Source organism: Maylandia zebra, linkage group LG19 (assembly GCF_041146795.1).
Source record: "Maylandia zebra isolate NMK-2024a linkage group LG19, Mzebra_GT3a, whole genome shotgun sequence".
Lineage (NCBI taxonomy): Eukaryota > Metazoa > Chordata > Actinopteri > Cichliformes > Cichlidae > Maylandia > Maylandia zebra.
The window spans coordinates 5231149-5247838 of record NC_135185.1 but is presented as its reverse complement, the minus strand read 5'-3'; the positions used below and the strand labels follow the sequence as shown (position 1 = coordinate 5247838).

General features: G+C 38.6%; 1 protein-coding gene across 2 annotated transcripts in view; it reads right to left on the bottom strand.

The window, feature by feature from the left end:
• syt16 (synaptotagmin XVI) overlaps positions 1 to 16690 on the bottom strand; it is a 41678-nt gene that overhangs the window by 13004 nt on the left and 11984 nt on the right. The window contains exons 2-3 of one of the 2 annotated variants that reach the window (XM_004554676.3): positions 5421 to 5663; positions 499 to 729 (exon numbers count right to left, since the gene is read on the bottom strand). In XM_004554676.3, the coding sequence (XP_004554733.1) occupies positions 499 to 729; positions 5421 to 5663 (474 nt within the window). The remainder of the gene's footprint in view (positions 1 to 498; positions 730 to 5420; positions 5664 to 16690) is intronic. The other variant, XM_012920095.3, reaches the window with a different exon arrangement.

Here is a 16690-nt window from a genome sequence, read left to right as displayed (position 1 = left end):
CCCCCACCAACCACCTGCTGCTCATGTTATAATGAAGAGTAAGTTCAGGATTTTTCTAAATATTTGTCTGTGATTGCTGTAAAAAAGCAAATAAGGGTGCTGTTCGTGCAGTAAGTTATGTAGCAGCTGAGCGGGGTGTGAATGAGATAATGATAATGAGTGATTTTGATCATTTGATCCACTGGCAAACAAATCTACAAAAACCACAAATAGAGTAAACAAAATAGTGTAAAAAAAAAAAGAGAGCTGGTTTGTTTGCAACGTTCTAATTCTTCCTTATCCTCGGGCTTTTCTTAAAATAAACAAACAAACCAACAAGCACAAAGTGTCATATGCCTCCATCTTTCCACGCTCTCTCCCTGAGCTCTTTACAGCCTCTAATCTCCAGGAAAAACAGTATTTGAGGCTTTTTGGATTCATCAGGACAGATTAGTAGATGACTACTGCTGGCTAAGTCTTTATCTATCATTATTCCCAAATCAGTATCTGGATGAGTACCTTCACAGTCTGATGGCTCAGTGCTGCCCTCCTCCTGGTCTGATAGTCGGGTAAATTTGTGTCGTCGACCCAGTGACAGGTGAGTCTGCTGGGGCTGCTGCTCACCGATGTTTGCTGCTGCGGTGCGAAAATTCTGTGAACGAGACACGGACATCTCAAACTGCCTCAGGATCTCATCTTCGCTGTCTGACGAGCTGGAGGCATCGTCGTCGTCGTCACCGTAGCTGTTCACTGGAGGGAGGTAAAGACAGGGAAACAGAGGGACTCACAAATGGGAAAAGCTGGGAGAGTTCAGGAGAGGAGGAGAGGAAATCCAGATGAACGGAAAACATTTGAAAAGACACTGACAAAACTAAAGGAGAAACTTCTTGGACAGACTATCCTACAGACCCAAAGGACACCAACAGAACTAAGAAGGTCAAGAGCCTCTAGTTTGGTGTACACGCCAGTTAAGACTTTAAAGTCTAATTACTCTGTTACTCTGTCATATGCCTGTAACTAGAATTTAATTGCACTTGACTTGGCTATTGTTGTCTGTGTGTTTGTCAAAAACACAAAAGGTTTTTTGTGAAAGAACAATTAACTACCACCTACCAACCAACATGTTAAAACCATTCAGTGTTGTGGAGGAGGAAAATAATTCCTCTACGAGAGGTAAATAAGCGAGATCACATTTAAAGCTGTGCTCAGCCTCAGTCTGTTCAAAATAACGACGCGTATTAGCATTAGTGGGGTTGAGGGTCACTCCACTACCTTTATAATTTCACCATAACTAGATAGCAACAGCTGAATGAGTGACGCAGCAGTGGAGCAATCAGCCCCCTCTTCTCTAAAGTGCAGGTCACCGTACCTGCCTGAGCAATTGCCATGGTTACATACAGAACAAAAACAAGGCTGTACACGCTGTGTGGGCGAGCAAGGCTGATTGGTCTGTTAACTTCTCTCTTCTTTCAGGCTTTTACAGCGAAGCAATGCGACTCAGTGGCTGAAACACATGGTTATTTCAGATCAACTCAGGAGCTTGCCTGCTAGAAACATAAAACCTGGGATAATTCTGACTAACAGAATAGTTTCAATAGGTTTTTAACTGCATCTGAAGGGAGATGCTCGTGTGTGTGGATAGCCACTATGATTTTGACATTTATGCAGAATAAAATATTTTCTTCAAATTTCTGTTTTAAACTGAAAAACTTTTTTCTTTCCATTTTTATTCATTATACACAATCCTCTTAACAAAGACAAATGTTATCTCTTTTAAAGGTTGTTGTTTTTGTGGGAAGCTTTAATATTCAAAGACATATAAACATATAAATACTGAGCAAAATTTAAAAGAAGAAATATTTTGGTAACAAAAAAGCAACCTTTCAGAGAGGTCTGGTCCAAACTTAAGGCTAAAGCCCAATGCTCCACAGCCTAAGCCACACCTACTACTTGTTTTGCTGTACTTGGTGCTGCATATTGAACAGCATGAAATTATGTGGTATTATGTGAAATACTACTCAAAAGGAAATAATACAAAGATTTTAATCTGCAGGGACCTCCATTTAAGGGAAGTTCTGGACTAAAACTGTCAAGTTTCCAGTGTTGATGTGTTTACAGTCCTGTTGTTTTCAGTCCTTAATTCTAGTTTTTGTTTGATTTCTTTAAAATAGCAAAGAACAGTGTTAAATTATGCTGTGAACAGGTCACCATGAGTGAGCCTGCTATGGTAACAGAGACTTGGGTGTTCTTGTAAGCAGCGTGCGTACAGGGATACCAATATGGTGCTGAAATCTTCCTCATGATTAATGATGATGCCTGGACAGATCACAGCTGATAATGGTAAATGAAGGAAAATAGAACATGCTAGCTCAAGTGTTGTGCTGGTTTTAAGCTTGCCTGTTTGAGTTCAACAGCTATCCAAATGTATTAAAACAGGGCAGGACTGTAAGTATCATTATTGTAGTATTTATAGCCTTACTTGTTGTTCTATTCATTAGATCTGTATTTAATATTTTCTTTTTTAGTTATATATTTATAGGTCACGTCATTATTTTCTTTCTTTCTTTTTTCAAAGCAATTTTTGTGTTTCTATTTCTTATTTATGTCTTACTACGTTTACTATTCTATTTCTGTTTATAAAGATCTGCTGTATTAATTTTACATAATTCAACATGTTTATTTTTATTTTTTTACATTCAGCTATGCACATGTCGCTGTATTTATTTATCTCCAAACGTTGATTCTGTTCATCTGGACGCAGCGTTTTCAGGAGAGACGTTTCGTCATTCATCCAGGTAACTTCTTCGGTCTCAGCTGACTGCAGGTTTCCCCAACTTTATAAATAATCTTATATTTTGTATGTTAAATTTATACATTTGCTTATTTGTGTCTGAGTGTTCATAAGGTAAGAGACACTAGCCTGACCTCAAAGCCATTGATTGTTGTTTACAAAAGGCTAGGTGAAGAATTAGCATGTGTAGTTGATAAGAATTATTTCCTTATGTCTGATTCACCCAGAAAAAACGAATTCTGCTTTTAACTGCGATCAGGACTACCCAGCTAATTCACATACAGACAGAACAACAAAGAAATTACATAAAAGGAAAAAAAAAAAAAAAGAAATAACAGAAAAGGAAAAATCACGAAATAGCCACAATAATAGTTTCTGTAAGGAAAATACATTTTAATTCAATGCTCTCCTCATTTCCATTTTTTGGTTAATTTATTTATTTCTGTATAAAAGTATTTATTTATACATTTATTCAGTTATAATAAAAACATTTTTCGTCCCACACAGAAAACACAGCAGCTATCACACTGCCAGATGCTGGTTAAACTACTAGGAATACAAAATATAAAACACAATGTTTTAAATACATTTGTTTATTACTTAATTCCTTCAATGTGATTCAGTTTTTTACTCTGTAAAATATGATAAAGAAACTCTCTTTAATTAACAGGACATTCACTGTTACTGTACTTGTCACTTCTCAACAACATACATAACTCAAGCTTATTAGCCATCAGTATTAGAATAATGAATATAGGTCAAATTAACCTTAAACTTTTAACCTTGTGCTAAGCCTGAGACTAGAGTTTAAGTTAAACCTGTTTCCACACACAGTTTGACTGAACCTGAGTTTTCAAACAGCTCCTACCTCATCCAGTGACACTCCACAGACGTTCAGCTGAATCTTATGAAGAGACTATAAACAGGATATGCTGTTTGTTCAGGAAACTAGCTGGAAATAGCAGAGGCTCCACCTGTTACAGGTGAAAAACTAACAAGCCAGTGTTTGCTCACAGTTTGACTCACAGTCTCCACCATCCTACTGTAGCAAATGTGAACATGCCCTTCTTTCATTTCTGCTTCCTTAACAAGAGCAAATATGGGTTTACCTCTGCTGACCACTTGCTCTTAATGCTAAGATGATTCAGAGGCTCTCAACCAGATCCGAGCTGGTTTGAAGGATTTACCCTCTTCAGGAAGCTCTCAGCAGGTCTTTTAGAATTCCTGTCAGCATTAATACAAATTAAATAATTACATTCATCAATATTCAATTTAAGAATTAGGCTAAGGAAAGAAATTGTTACTACTGAAGAAAAACTCTACGCAAGAAATTCCGGAATCATCTTGTTTTCTTCCACGTATAAATTTGAGGGTTGCTGATGGCTGGAATTTATCCCAGCCATCATAGAGCGAAAGGCACAGAGCACCTTGCATGGACAGGTCACCAATCTGTTGCAGGGCTAACCTTAAACCACTCTGGTGATTCAGTGATGTGTTGCTGAAGATAAAGGTTTGACCAGGAAGGTCGTGAACAGTTCATGTGGCAATAAAAGATCAAAAGCGGCAGTCGGGAATGAAACCCAGCGGAATAACAAGAACAATGTGCCAAAGACCAGTGGGAATATGTTAGCTATTAATACACTGGGACTGGACACAGGTGAGGATGGGTCAGGTGCAATAAAACAGGTTTTTAAACAGGTAACTGGCACCATGTTAGCGTCTTCCCAGTTGATCAGGTCTAATAGATGTTTTCACAGCAGGAACTCTGGTGTGGTAGAGGCCTTTGTCAAAGTAGGCAAGCCACAGCTTTATTTAGCAGTAATGACAAATGTATTCCATCTTGACTAAAGTCTGCGTCATACAAATGTGAATTTCAAAAACATTAATCATTAATCAAATTACAAGCTATGAAATTTATATAGTTTAGAAAATAAAGTAGTAGAAGTAGCACAGTTGTTAAAAAAAAATCCCAACTACTTTATATTTCTAACCGAGTACACAGTATTTGATTTTGAAGTGTTGTCTTCAATGTAAACGTGGCTCAATGGTCATGTTTGCAAGACAGGTTATGGGACATTAAATAGAAGTTAACCTATGGTAACCTTTGCTCTGCGTGTTTGCACTGTTTGACAAGTGGGAGGAAGGAAAAAAGTTTAAGTGGGTGACAAAATGGGAACAAAAGCTGCACCCTGAGTATCCTGCACTCTGTGTTTCTTTCTGAATTTCCTCGGAGGTGAACTTTTTCATAAAGCTTTCGCAGCGTTAACATTTTTTAATCGTGAACAGCTTTGTAGCAGTATGCGGCTGAGTCACGCAACTCCCTCTCGCCCACAGAAATCACTGGACAAATACAAACTCTCCCACGTTCTCTCTCTGCTGCTGAACACTTTAATTGGGGTCAAACTGCAAACAGGAGACGTGTACTCTCTCTGAGATGTTTCTAGTTGAGACAAACCTTGAAGTGTGGCAGGACTCACTGGCTAGTAAAACTTAAAATTCAAACACCACAGTTTTGCTGCTTCTCAGTAAAATGTATCATTTTTGGAAGCTGTCCTGTGAATTTATGACAAAATATATATGTGATAATTATGGACCCTGGCTCTCCTACACGAGTAGGCATGTTACTGTCATTGAGTTGTCAGTCACTCACCGAGGCCCTGGCGGATTCCAGCCCGTCCTTTCTTGCGACGACCGTGTACCTCCAGGCAGGGAAGACCGCCGACACGTGAGAAACACAGTTTCTTGTTGATGAAGAGGAAGAGGACGGCCAATGCCACGATGAAGACACCCACCGCCGACAGGAAGCCGATGGCCTCTGGGGTGACTGGCAGGAGCAGGGAGAGGGAGAGGGGACACACAATGACACACTGATCAGACCACACAAACAGACAGCCTGGATACATGCGCACACGTGCACACACACACACATACATGCACGCAACAGTACGCATGGTACATGTGATACACACAGACAGACAGGTGAAACTTTAGTAGTTGAAATATCTTCAGTGCCTTGCTCAAGAGCAGAGTCAGTGTAAAAACAGTTTCACAGTTTTTTCCTATGCTTAACCAGCAAATCAACTTTGCTCAAGAGCACTGTGACGCTAGAACTGTAAGGTTTGAGTTCAACATTTTTTCTTGTCATATTTTAAAGAAACCAGTTCTCGCATCATAGTCTGTGCTGGTCCATTCTATGCCAATTACAGGTCAAAGTTCATCGCTACAGTATGGTTGTGTCCAAAATCACTCACTAATTCCCTACTCCCTCTATAAGGACTTCTATGAGAAGGACCATGTAATAGTGAGCCCATTACCAGTAAGAAAAAACAGTAATATGATTTGAGTGATCTTTTTGGCATTTATTACACGTATGCTATTTTTGTGAAGTATTTTGGAATATTCCAAGTGCACTATATAATTTATATTCACTATAAGATGGGACAGCAAAACAATAAAAACAGTCTATGGTCCAGAGACTAGTGAGTGATTTCAAACACTGCCTGTGTTGAATGAATAGCAGGACAAAAGTGCTAGCATTAGCCTCACAGCTAGAATCTGGCTAAGAATATACAGTAAGTAAGCTAGTTAGCTGGCCATACTAACCACTGCAGCTTGCATGTGGTGGGGCAGGTGTGGATGACAAGAGCTACTGATTAACCTTCATTATGGTCTATGATGCTAATACACCTCTGAAAAGTATTTAAAACTTATAGCGTTAAAAAACGGAGTCAGTATAAAGAGGGAAAGAGTGGCAAGAATCACGATCCAGTCCTGATCACACACAACAACATATTGTTGTGCGTGATCAGGACTGCACAGCTACAGTGTAAGTCTGTATTTATTTGTTGTAGGAGGAAATTATAGAATGATTAACTGGAGAGACTTTGTTGGATCAATAAATATCCTAGATGCAACACAGCAAGCTCTCAGTAAATAAATACAACAAGCCCATCCATTTACCATCTGTGATGTGTGCATTAACACTTTATGTGCTGTATATTGCTAATCTATATACTGCCTGTACACTACTACACATACGTAGTGAGCCAGTTTCCCTTTCTTTATATTTTGTTTCCCAGCATCTGTATTTTTGAAAAACTTTTTTAAGCTGTCTTAAACAACAGTTCTCCAGAACTTCTTCTTTTATTTGCTGCAGTTCATTCACTTATTTCTTTCAAATCCTACCTGAACATTTTCAGTGAAAATATTTTGTTTGTTAAACCATTTAACACTGAGCTATGAATCATTTAAGTATATAAAAGGCGCCTAGCTCAAGGGATTAGTGCTGTAAATAACAGGGAACTTAACATAGGACAAGCTTTAAATAGCATCTTTAGGCACTCTGATACCACCGTCCTGTTGCAAAACCATGTCAGTTGTTCGCATTAATTTTTGCACCAACAAGATGAATCCCTGTGTGAATCCCTTGAGCAAGGTGAAGAGGAAAACAGGGAGAAACGGTTGAGAAATGGACTAAAAATCAGTGGCAACAGGTTTCATGGAGAGATTAATCTAAATTTGAAATTTCTGGTTCAAATCATTATCAATATGCATAGATGAGTTCAGGACAGAGGTAGTGAGTGTTATGGTTTGGGGCTACATTTCAGCCAGTGGTCTTTGAGATCTTATTCCAATTGATTGAATCATGAATGCAGAAAGTATCATCATATTTTAATCCACCATGCAATCCCTTCTGAAAAGCATATGATTGTCAATGGCTTCATTTTTCAGCATAACAATGTTCCCAAACATACTGCAATGCAGAAAAAGCATACCTGAGTATGGAAAGAAACCCAAAACATACACACACAATTCTAAACACTATCAGTCATGGACTGGCCTCCCCAGAGAGCTTGGACCTCGACATTACTGAAGCAGTGTGAGATCAGCCTGGGGGAAATATTCTTAAATAACTTAACCCTCTCAGGCTCAAATTAACTTTTTGTTGCTAATGCACAACCAAGTCCTGCAGTGGTACTTCTGAGTAAAAAAAACCCCATAAAATATGTATGTGGGGTAATCAGGTTGTTAGTTTTTAACTGTTGCAAATCGGCAACGCCTGCCTCGAGAGGGTTAAAGAAATTAGAAGACATCTTGGCTAAGAGAGTTCAGACTGTTGAAGAATAAAGGTGATCATTAAATATTTGTTTTCATGCTTGAATTTTTTCTACTTTATGTGCTCTATTTTCATGTTTGCACATGCCTCAATAAATTAGTGCACCTATTTTTCATTGTCATGTAAGAAAGTAGTGATGAAAGTTGGTCACAACTAAGAAACGGGTGACCAGACAGGCAAACTGAGGTAGACATGGGCAGAGATGAAGAGAAACGCGAGGGTGTACTACTCTGCTCTGCTTTCAATGAGGTGCCTTAGTCTCCTTTAGCACGATGAAAAGAAATGCAAAGGGATGAGGGACAAGGTGCCTTTTCCTGTTTCCACGGTAACGTTTCAGTGAGCAAAAATCAATGGAACCAAATGAACATGAGTACACATTCTACTGGGAGCTGACGCCAAAGAAAGCACTCGGCAGTGTAGGTGGTGAGGATTCAATACACCTTTTTTTTAACTCTCCACCTTTTGTTTTTGCCTCTCTTTAACTTTCATTCATGAGAACCTAAACTCCCACGCTTTACAGACGTACCTGATGTACCTTCATCTACACCGTAGACTTCCACCCACATCGCGTGTTCCTACGCGACGACAAAATAATGAGCAACAACAGCAGATGGTTTCTGTTGAGAAGAGGTTTTGACTGCTTAAAAAGACTTTAATCCTTATTTACTTTCTTCCTATTTAGGATCTAGCTCCTAAGAAATTCTAATACTGTTATTGGGACTCATGAGCCTTTCCTTTCTTCTCGTTATAGAGAGAAGACATAAAACTAGAGCTCCATTGCTATATTTCAGAAATAAGAAACACTTATTCAAAACTTCACAGTTATTTTTAACTATTCAGTAAACAAGCATCACTGGAACAGAGCCTTTCTCAACAAAGCCATGCAGCTTAGTTCTTATTTATATAAAGACTGTAGTGTATCAGACACGTATTTTTTTCTCTATATTTTTTTGGTATTATGCTTTGATGCATTTTTAAGTCTAATGTAAGCCGGGTTGTAGCACAACCCCACCTTGTGTACCTTTTCTGCTAGTTAGTTATCTTGCTGGACAAACTAATATTTTTAATTCATTTTATCATTTACAGTGGGGCAAAAAAGTATTTAGTCAGCCACCGATTGTGCAAGTTCCCCCACTTAAAATGATGACAGAGGTCAGTAATTTGCACCAGAGGTACACTTCAACTGTGAGAGACAGAATGCGAAAAAAAAATCCATGAATCCACATGGTAGGATTTGTAAAGAATTTATTCGTAAATTAGGGTGGAAAATAAGTATTTGGTCACCTCAAACAAGGAAAATCTCTGGCTCTCACAGACCTGTAACGTCGTCTGTAAGAAGCTTTTCTGTCCCCCACTCGTTACCTGTATGAATGGCACCTGTTTGAACTCATCATCTGTATAAAAGACACCTGTCCACAGCCTCAAACAGTCAGACTCCAAACTCCGCCATGGCCAAGACCAAAGAGCTTTCGAAGGACACCAGGAAAAGTATTGTAGACCTGCACCAGACTGGGAAGAGTGAATCTACAATAGGCAAGCAGCTTGGTGTGAAAAAAATCAACTGTGGGAGCAATCATCAGAAAATGGAAGACATACAAGACCACTGATAATCTCCCTCGATCTGGGGCTCCACGCAAGATCTCATCCCGTGGGGTCAAAATGATCATGAGAACGGTGAGCAAAGATCCCAGAACCACACGGGGGGACCTGGTGAATGACCTGCAGAGAGCTGGGACCAAAGTAACAAAGGTCACCATCAGTAACACACTACAACGGCAGGGAATCAAATCCCGCAGTGCCAGACGTGTTCCGCTGCTGAAGCCAGTGCATGTCCAGGCCCGTCTGAAGTTTGCCAGAGAGCACATGGATGATACAGCAGAGGATTGGGAGAATGTCATGTGGTCAGATGAAACCAAAGTAGAACTTTGTGGTATAAACTCAACTCGTCGTGTTTGGAGGAAGAAGAATACTGAGTTGCATCTCAAGAACACCATACCTACTGTGAAGCATGGGGGTGGAAACATCATGCTATGGGGCTGTTTTTCTGCCAAGGGGACAGGACGACTGATCTGTGTTAAGGACAGAATGAATGGGGCCATGTATCGTGAGATTTTGAGCCAAAACCTCCTTCCATCAGTGAGAACTTTGAAGATGAAACGAGGCTGGGTCTTCCAACATGACAATGATCCAAAACACACCGCCCGGGCAACAAAGGAGTGGCTCCGTAAGAAGCATTTGAAAGTCCTGGAGTGGCCTAGCCAGTCTCCAGACCTCAACCCCATAGAAAATCTGTGGCGGGAGTTGAAAGTCCGTGTTGCTCGGCGACAGCCCCAAAACATCACTGCTCTCGAGAAGATCTGCATGGAGGAATGGGCCAAAATACCAGCTACTGTGTGTGCAAACCTGGTAAAGACCTATAGTAAACGTTTGACCTCTGTTATTGCCAACAAAGGTTATGTTACAAAGTATTGAGTTGTATTTTTGTTATTGACCAAATACTTATTTTCCACCCTGATTTACGAATAAATTCTTTACAAATCCTACCATGTGGATTCATGGATTTTTTTTTCACATTCTGTCTCTCACAGTTGAAGTGTACCTCTGGTGCAAATTACTGACCTCTGTCATTATTTTAGGTGGGGGAACTTGCACAATCGGTGGCTGACTAAATACTTTTTTGCTCCACTGTAACATTTATTCACGAAAAGCCTTCAGAACTATTTAGTGAAAAAGTTTATGAAAATTAAACTCCAGGAACATTCTCCAATTTTCCCTAAGAAGCAATAAGAAATGCAAAGTAAGCAACTGAGTTAGAGAAGGTGACGTCACTATGGCAACTGTAGCTCTCTAGTTTTTATGTGCAAACAATGTTGTTGACAATAGCAGTGGCTGGTGTGAACCCAGAACTGCAGTCAGTAATAGGGAACATGAGACTAATCGTAACCCGTGTAACACGTTACTGTACTCACATTTTTCAGTAACATGGCAATGTAGTGTGCTAAATTCAGTAATTACATTATAGGTACAGGTAAAGTTAAACAAACATGTTTTGTTTTCTTCCTGCACATTTGCACTACAAGCAGCTAATTGTGTGGATGCTTTAAGCATCCACACTATTGAGTTCCTGTTTCTCTTTATTCTTTATTATTATTATTCTTCAAGTTGCTTCCGTACACTTTTCGCCGTAGAACTACTTCCACAATTTTCAGCCGATTTTCACCGTTCAAATTTTAAACTATTCTGCTATTTTTGCTCTTTCCGGCTATGACTTTTGCTATTTTTTGCTATTATACTTTTTAAAATATTAAGCTTTTTTCCTTTAATTTGTCCCATTGAAATGAATGGGAAACTTCAGCAATTCTGCTAAAATTTGCTTGTTTTTGAAACTTAACTACTTCCTCATACTTTCACCTAGAACAACCATTCAAATTTTAAAATGTTCACAAATTATTGGGCTATTCAGGTATGATTCAGCTTTTTCAAATCTTTTACTGTTTTACTTTTATGCCTCTTAAAGTTTTGAGTTGCAAAATTGTGATTTTTCACAAAATACATGTGTTGTTATGGTTGCTATGCTCTTGGCTTCCAGTGTGCCACTGAAGGTTTTGCAATTTTCACTTCATGTCCGAACAACTTCCTGCTACTTGCTCAATTTTCACTCAACTTCCACAAATTATACATCAAAACGTAGGTATTTTTGCTGGCTTTCAGAAAATGTCACCATCATTGTTGTGGGATTTATAGAATTTTGGCAAATCTCCTCAGACTAACACAAGGTCAGAAAACTCTCCATATAAAGTCAATGGAGAGTTTGTTCAAAATCACCGCTGCATTTCTGTAATGAGAGGCATATTCGAATCGTCATATCTCCTTAACGAAGCAAAGTTAAGACATGAGGCTTGTCCCGGTATATCTTCAGACACTCGTGACGCTCACAATTCAAGAATTATTTTCTCACCTATTACCGTTCTGAAATGAGTTGGACTTGTTTGAGGGTAGGAAATTTGTCCTTCGCTCAGATTTCTTCAGATTTCAAACTGTGGAAATGAACCACTTTTTTCTCTCGTCATAACTTTTTGTTGGATTTCCACAGAGACCTGAAAATTTCCATGATTGTTCACCAAAGCCTGCTGTCTCTTACGGTGAAAGAATGATATCGATACTCCAAATAGATTTAGAGTTAGAAAGCGTTGTTTGAGGGCAAGTCAAGGCAGTTTTTGCTTCGCTCTACTCAGTTATGGTGCATTAGAAGTCAAATATCTTTAATAATTCATATTTTAATGATAAATTGTAAACACTGGAAGATTCCCCCATCTCTTCTGAACAAAACGGTGTAAGAATGACCGCTCTAGCCCCTACGGTTAGGAAATTATTTTCATTTGTTTGAGGGGAGTCCTCACTATGAGAAATAGGCTGCAATAATCCTGTGCCTCTCTGTGCTGCGTGTGTAAAAAGAGGCACATGTTTTGGCGGGAAAAAGTACACAGGCTCTCTGATTGGTGGATTCAAATTCAGCAGCTCCCAGGCTGACCTAGAAACTTACTTCTCTCTCCCTGTGCATTTTTTTGCTGATTTTTTCATTTAACAAGTATATTTGAGGGACCCTCAGCATGTTCAGCATTTTTTCAGCTGTCCATTTTGCTTTTCCAATTTTTCTGTTTAACTTATTACTATTGTGCTAAATAATACTATTTCTGCTATTTTATAAGATTTGTGCCTAATATAGTATTTCTGCTAAATTACAATATTTCTGCTTTTTATACTATTTGTGCTAAAACATAGTATTTCTACTAAATGTAGTATTTATGCTTAATCATACTATTTCTGCTTTTTATGGGATTTGTGCCTAATATAGTATTTCTGCTTTTTATAGGATTTTTGCTCAAACATAGTATTTCTACTAAATGTAGTGTTTATGCTTAATCATCCTATTTCTGCTTTTTATAGGATTTGTGCTTAATATAGTATTTCTGCTTTTTATAGTATTTGTGCTAAAACATAGTATTTCTACTAAATGTAGTATTTATGCTTAATCATAGTATTTCTATATATTTCTGCCAGGTCCCCAGGCAGCCAATCCTCTGTGAGGACTGAGAAATTCAAATTTTCAAATCAGGGCCTGCACGGCTTCCCAGCCAATCATATATGTGTCCTGAGGCATTCAAATTTGCATATTGGGGCCTTCATGGCTTCTAAGCCAGCCAATCATATCTGAGGGCTGAGGAATTCAAATCCACAAATCAGGGCCTGCACAGCTTCCCAGCCAGCCAATCATGTATGTGGGCTCCAGGTATTCAAATTTGCATATTGGGGAATTCGTGGCTTCTAAGTCAACAAGTCATCCATGTCATATATCTCTAAAAATTCATATTTTAATGATAAATTGTCAACACTTGAAGATTCCCCCATCTCTTCTGAACAAAACGGTGTAAGAATGACCGCTCTAGCCCCTATGGTTAGGAAATTATGGTCATTTGTTTGAGGGGAATCCTCACTATGTGAAATAAACTGAAAGAAGCAGGTCTATGTCTCTGTGCTGCGTGTGTAAAAAGATGCACCTGTTTTGGCGGGAAAACGTAAACAGCCTCTCTGATTGGTGGATTCAAATTCAGCAGCTCCCAGGCTGACCTAGAAACTTGTCCTCTCTCCCTGTGTGTGTGTGTGTGTGTGTGTGTGTGTGTGTGTGTGTTTAGTGGGAGAGAGAGGACCCTGCCCTTATTTGACAGCATGTCATTGTAGGATTTAAATTGAACATAGTTAGACTGGTTGACTGGATTAGAGCCTGTGTTTGTGTGTCCCTCTGTGCATTTGTGTTTCAATAAGTTATTACTATTCTGCTAAATCATAGTATTTCTGGTACTTTTCGGTACTTGTGCTAAATACAGTATTTCTGCTAAATCATACTATTTCTGCTTTTCATAGGATTTGTGCTTAATATAGTATTTCTGCTAAATTATAGTTTTTCTTCTTTTTATAATATTTGTGCTAAAACATAGTATTTCTACTAAATGTAGTATTTATGCTTAATAATAGTATTTCTATATATTTCTGCCAGGTCCCCAGGCAGCCAATCCTCTGTGAGGACTGAGACATTCAAATTTTCAAATCAGGGCCTGCACAGTTTCCCAGCCAATCAAATAAGTGTCCTGAGGCATTCAAATTTGCATATTGGGGCCTTCGTGGCTTCTAAGCCAGCCAATCATATCTGAGGGCTGAGGAATTCAAATCCACAAATCAGGGCCTGCACGGCTTCCCAGCCAGCCAATCACATATGTGGTCTCAGGCATTCAAATTTGCATATTGGGGAATTCGTGGCTTCTAAGTCAACAAGTCATCCATGTCATATATCTCTAAAAATTCATATTTTAATATTAAATTGTCAACACTTGAAGATTCCCCCATCTCTTCTGAACAAAACGGTGTAAGAATGACCGTTCTAGCCCCTACGGTTAGGAAATTACGGTCATTTGTTTGAGGGGAGTCGTCACTATGAGAAATAGACTGCAAAAATCCTGTGTCTCTCTGTGCTGCTGCGTGTGTAAACAGATGCACCTGTTTTGGTGGGGAAAAGTGCACAGCCTCTCTGATTGGTGGATTCAAATTCACCAGCTCCCAGGCTGACCTAGAAACTTACTTCTCTCTCCCTGTGTGTGTGCGTGTGTGTGTGTGTGTGTGTGTGTGACAGAGAGAGAGAGAGAGAGAGAGAGAGAGAGAGAGAAAGGCTTTTAATGGGATGATCTCATTCTAAGATTTAAATTCAATATATTTAGACTGGTTGACTGAATTGGATCTTGTGTGTGGGTCTCTCTGTGCATGTGTGTTTCCTCATGTGTACATATTTGTGATTGTGTGGCTGTAATAAATGTTTTTGCAGATTTTTGTCATTTAACAAGTATATTTGAGGGACCCTCAGCATGTTCAGCATTTTTTCAGCTGTCCATTTTGCTTTTCCAATTTTTCTGTTTAACTTATTACTATTGTGCTAAATCATACTATTTCTGCTATTTTATAAGATTTGTGCTTAATATACTATTTCTGCTTTTATAGGATTTGTGCTTAATATAGTATTTCTGCTAAATGTAGTATTTATGCTTAATCATACTATTTCTGCTTTTCATAGTATTTGTGCTTAATATAGTATTTCTGCTAAATTTAGTATTTCTGATTAATTATAGTTTTTCTACTAAATCATAGTACAGTATTTCTGCTTTTTATGGGATTTGTGCTAAAACAAAGTATTTCTACTAAATGTAGTATTTGTGCTTAATCATACCATTTCTGCTTTTTATAGGATTTGTGCTTAATATGGTATTTCTGCTAAATTATAGTATTTCTGCCAAATTATAATATTTGTGCTAAAACATAGTCTCAATTTAAAATTACAATATTCATAGTTCATCACAGTGTCTCTGGTAAATCACAATATTTCTGCTCTGTTGTACTATTTTTCTAAATCATAGTGTTTCTGTAATGTTTAAGTATTTTTGGCTAAATATATTCTTTCTGTTATCTTATACTACTTCTCCTAAATTCTTGTATTTTTGAGAAGTTATCATGTTTCTGGTAAGTTACAATATTTCTGCTAAATTCTGCTATGCTATTGTATTTCTGCCAAGTATTATGTTTCCTTTAAGATATTGCAGTTCTGCTAAGTTATTCCATTTTAGCAAACTTCTTTTGCTTCTGCAAAGTTTTTACAATTTCTGCAACTTTTCAGCTTTTTCAGCTACTTTTTGCATACAGCTTCAGCTTTAAGCATCCACACTGCATTTTCGCAGGAAATGCAAATTTTTCTAGTTTAAATACATATTCAAGAAGACAACTGTGGAATGGTCTACGACTTATGAGGAATGGGTTGATGTATTTATTACTTGTATTTGTACTGCATGAAAGGACAAGAGCATGATGGGGAAATGCAGTTGATGCCTTGACTGAATAATACTGCTAAACACAACTTTGGCTCACTGAAAGCATCTGCAAAGGCAGCATGCTAACACCTAAAAAACCCAGAGTGACGTTAAAGCTGAGTGCATGCTGACTCCAGTTCAGCAGCCAGAGTCTGAACACCAACAAATAACACACAGTAAAGCACTTTATAAACGAGCACAGTGTGGAGGAGAGCCTGTTTGATCACCAGACCAACAAGCTGGAGTCCAACACTCCAGCTTTTCCTCACCAGACCAGGTGTGCCAGCAATCAGCTGGCAAAGCAGATGTTCGAATGATGCGATCAGCACAATTTTATGCAATAAAATATTCGCTTTTACCAATACAAGCAGTTTACAATATCACAGGTTACTAGATGCATATCACAAGAAAAACATAACTGCTTCTTATTGAAGACAAGTGAAAATGCATCGCATAAATCGTGTTTTTCCTGCAGACATGCTGATGGGACGTTTGTGGTGTGGTGTAGTTGTGTATGTAGTAAACTGTTTGAAATGGCTTGGGCAAAGAAAGAGAATTCATTGCATAAAATAGCGCTGATCACATCACCTGATTGCACTGCTCAGTACAGCCAGCCAAAACCAGAGTTTCTGACTCCAACTTGCCGGTCCGGGTGAAAAACCTGTAACCTGACTCAAACAGGCCTCCACACAGTCCTCATTTATGAAGTGCTTTACAAACCCAAACATTACGGCTCACAGGTGGATTTTCCTGTTTGAGTGCAGCTAGCCAACCAACTTTACTGAAAAACATCGTTGGTTTCCTAACATGAAATTCATAAACATTTTTACATTTATTTCCTAAATCCTGCTCCTTAGACAGTGTTACATCTACGTCAGTTTTTGAGAGCAGGGCTCC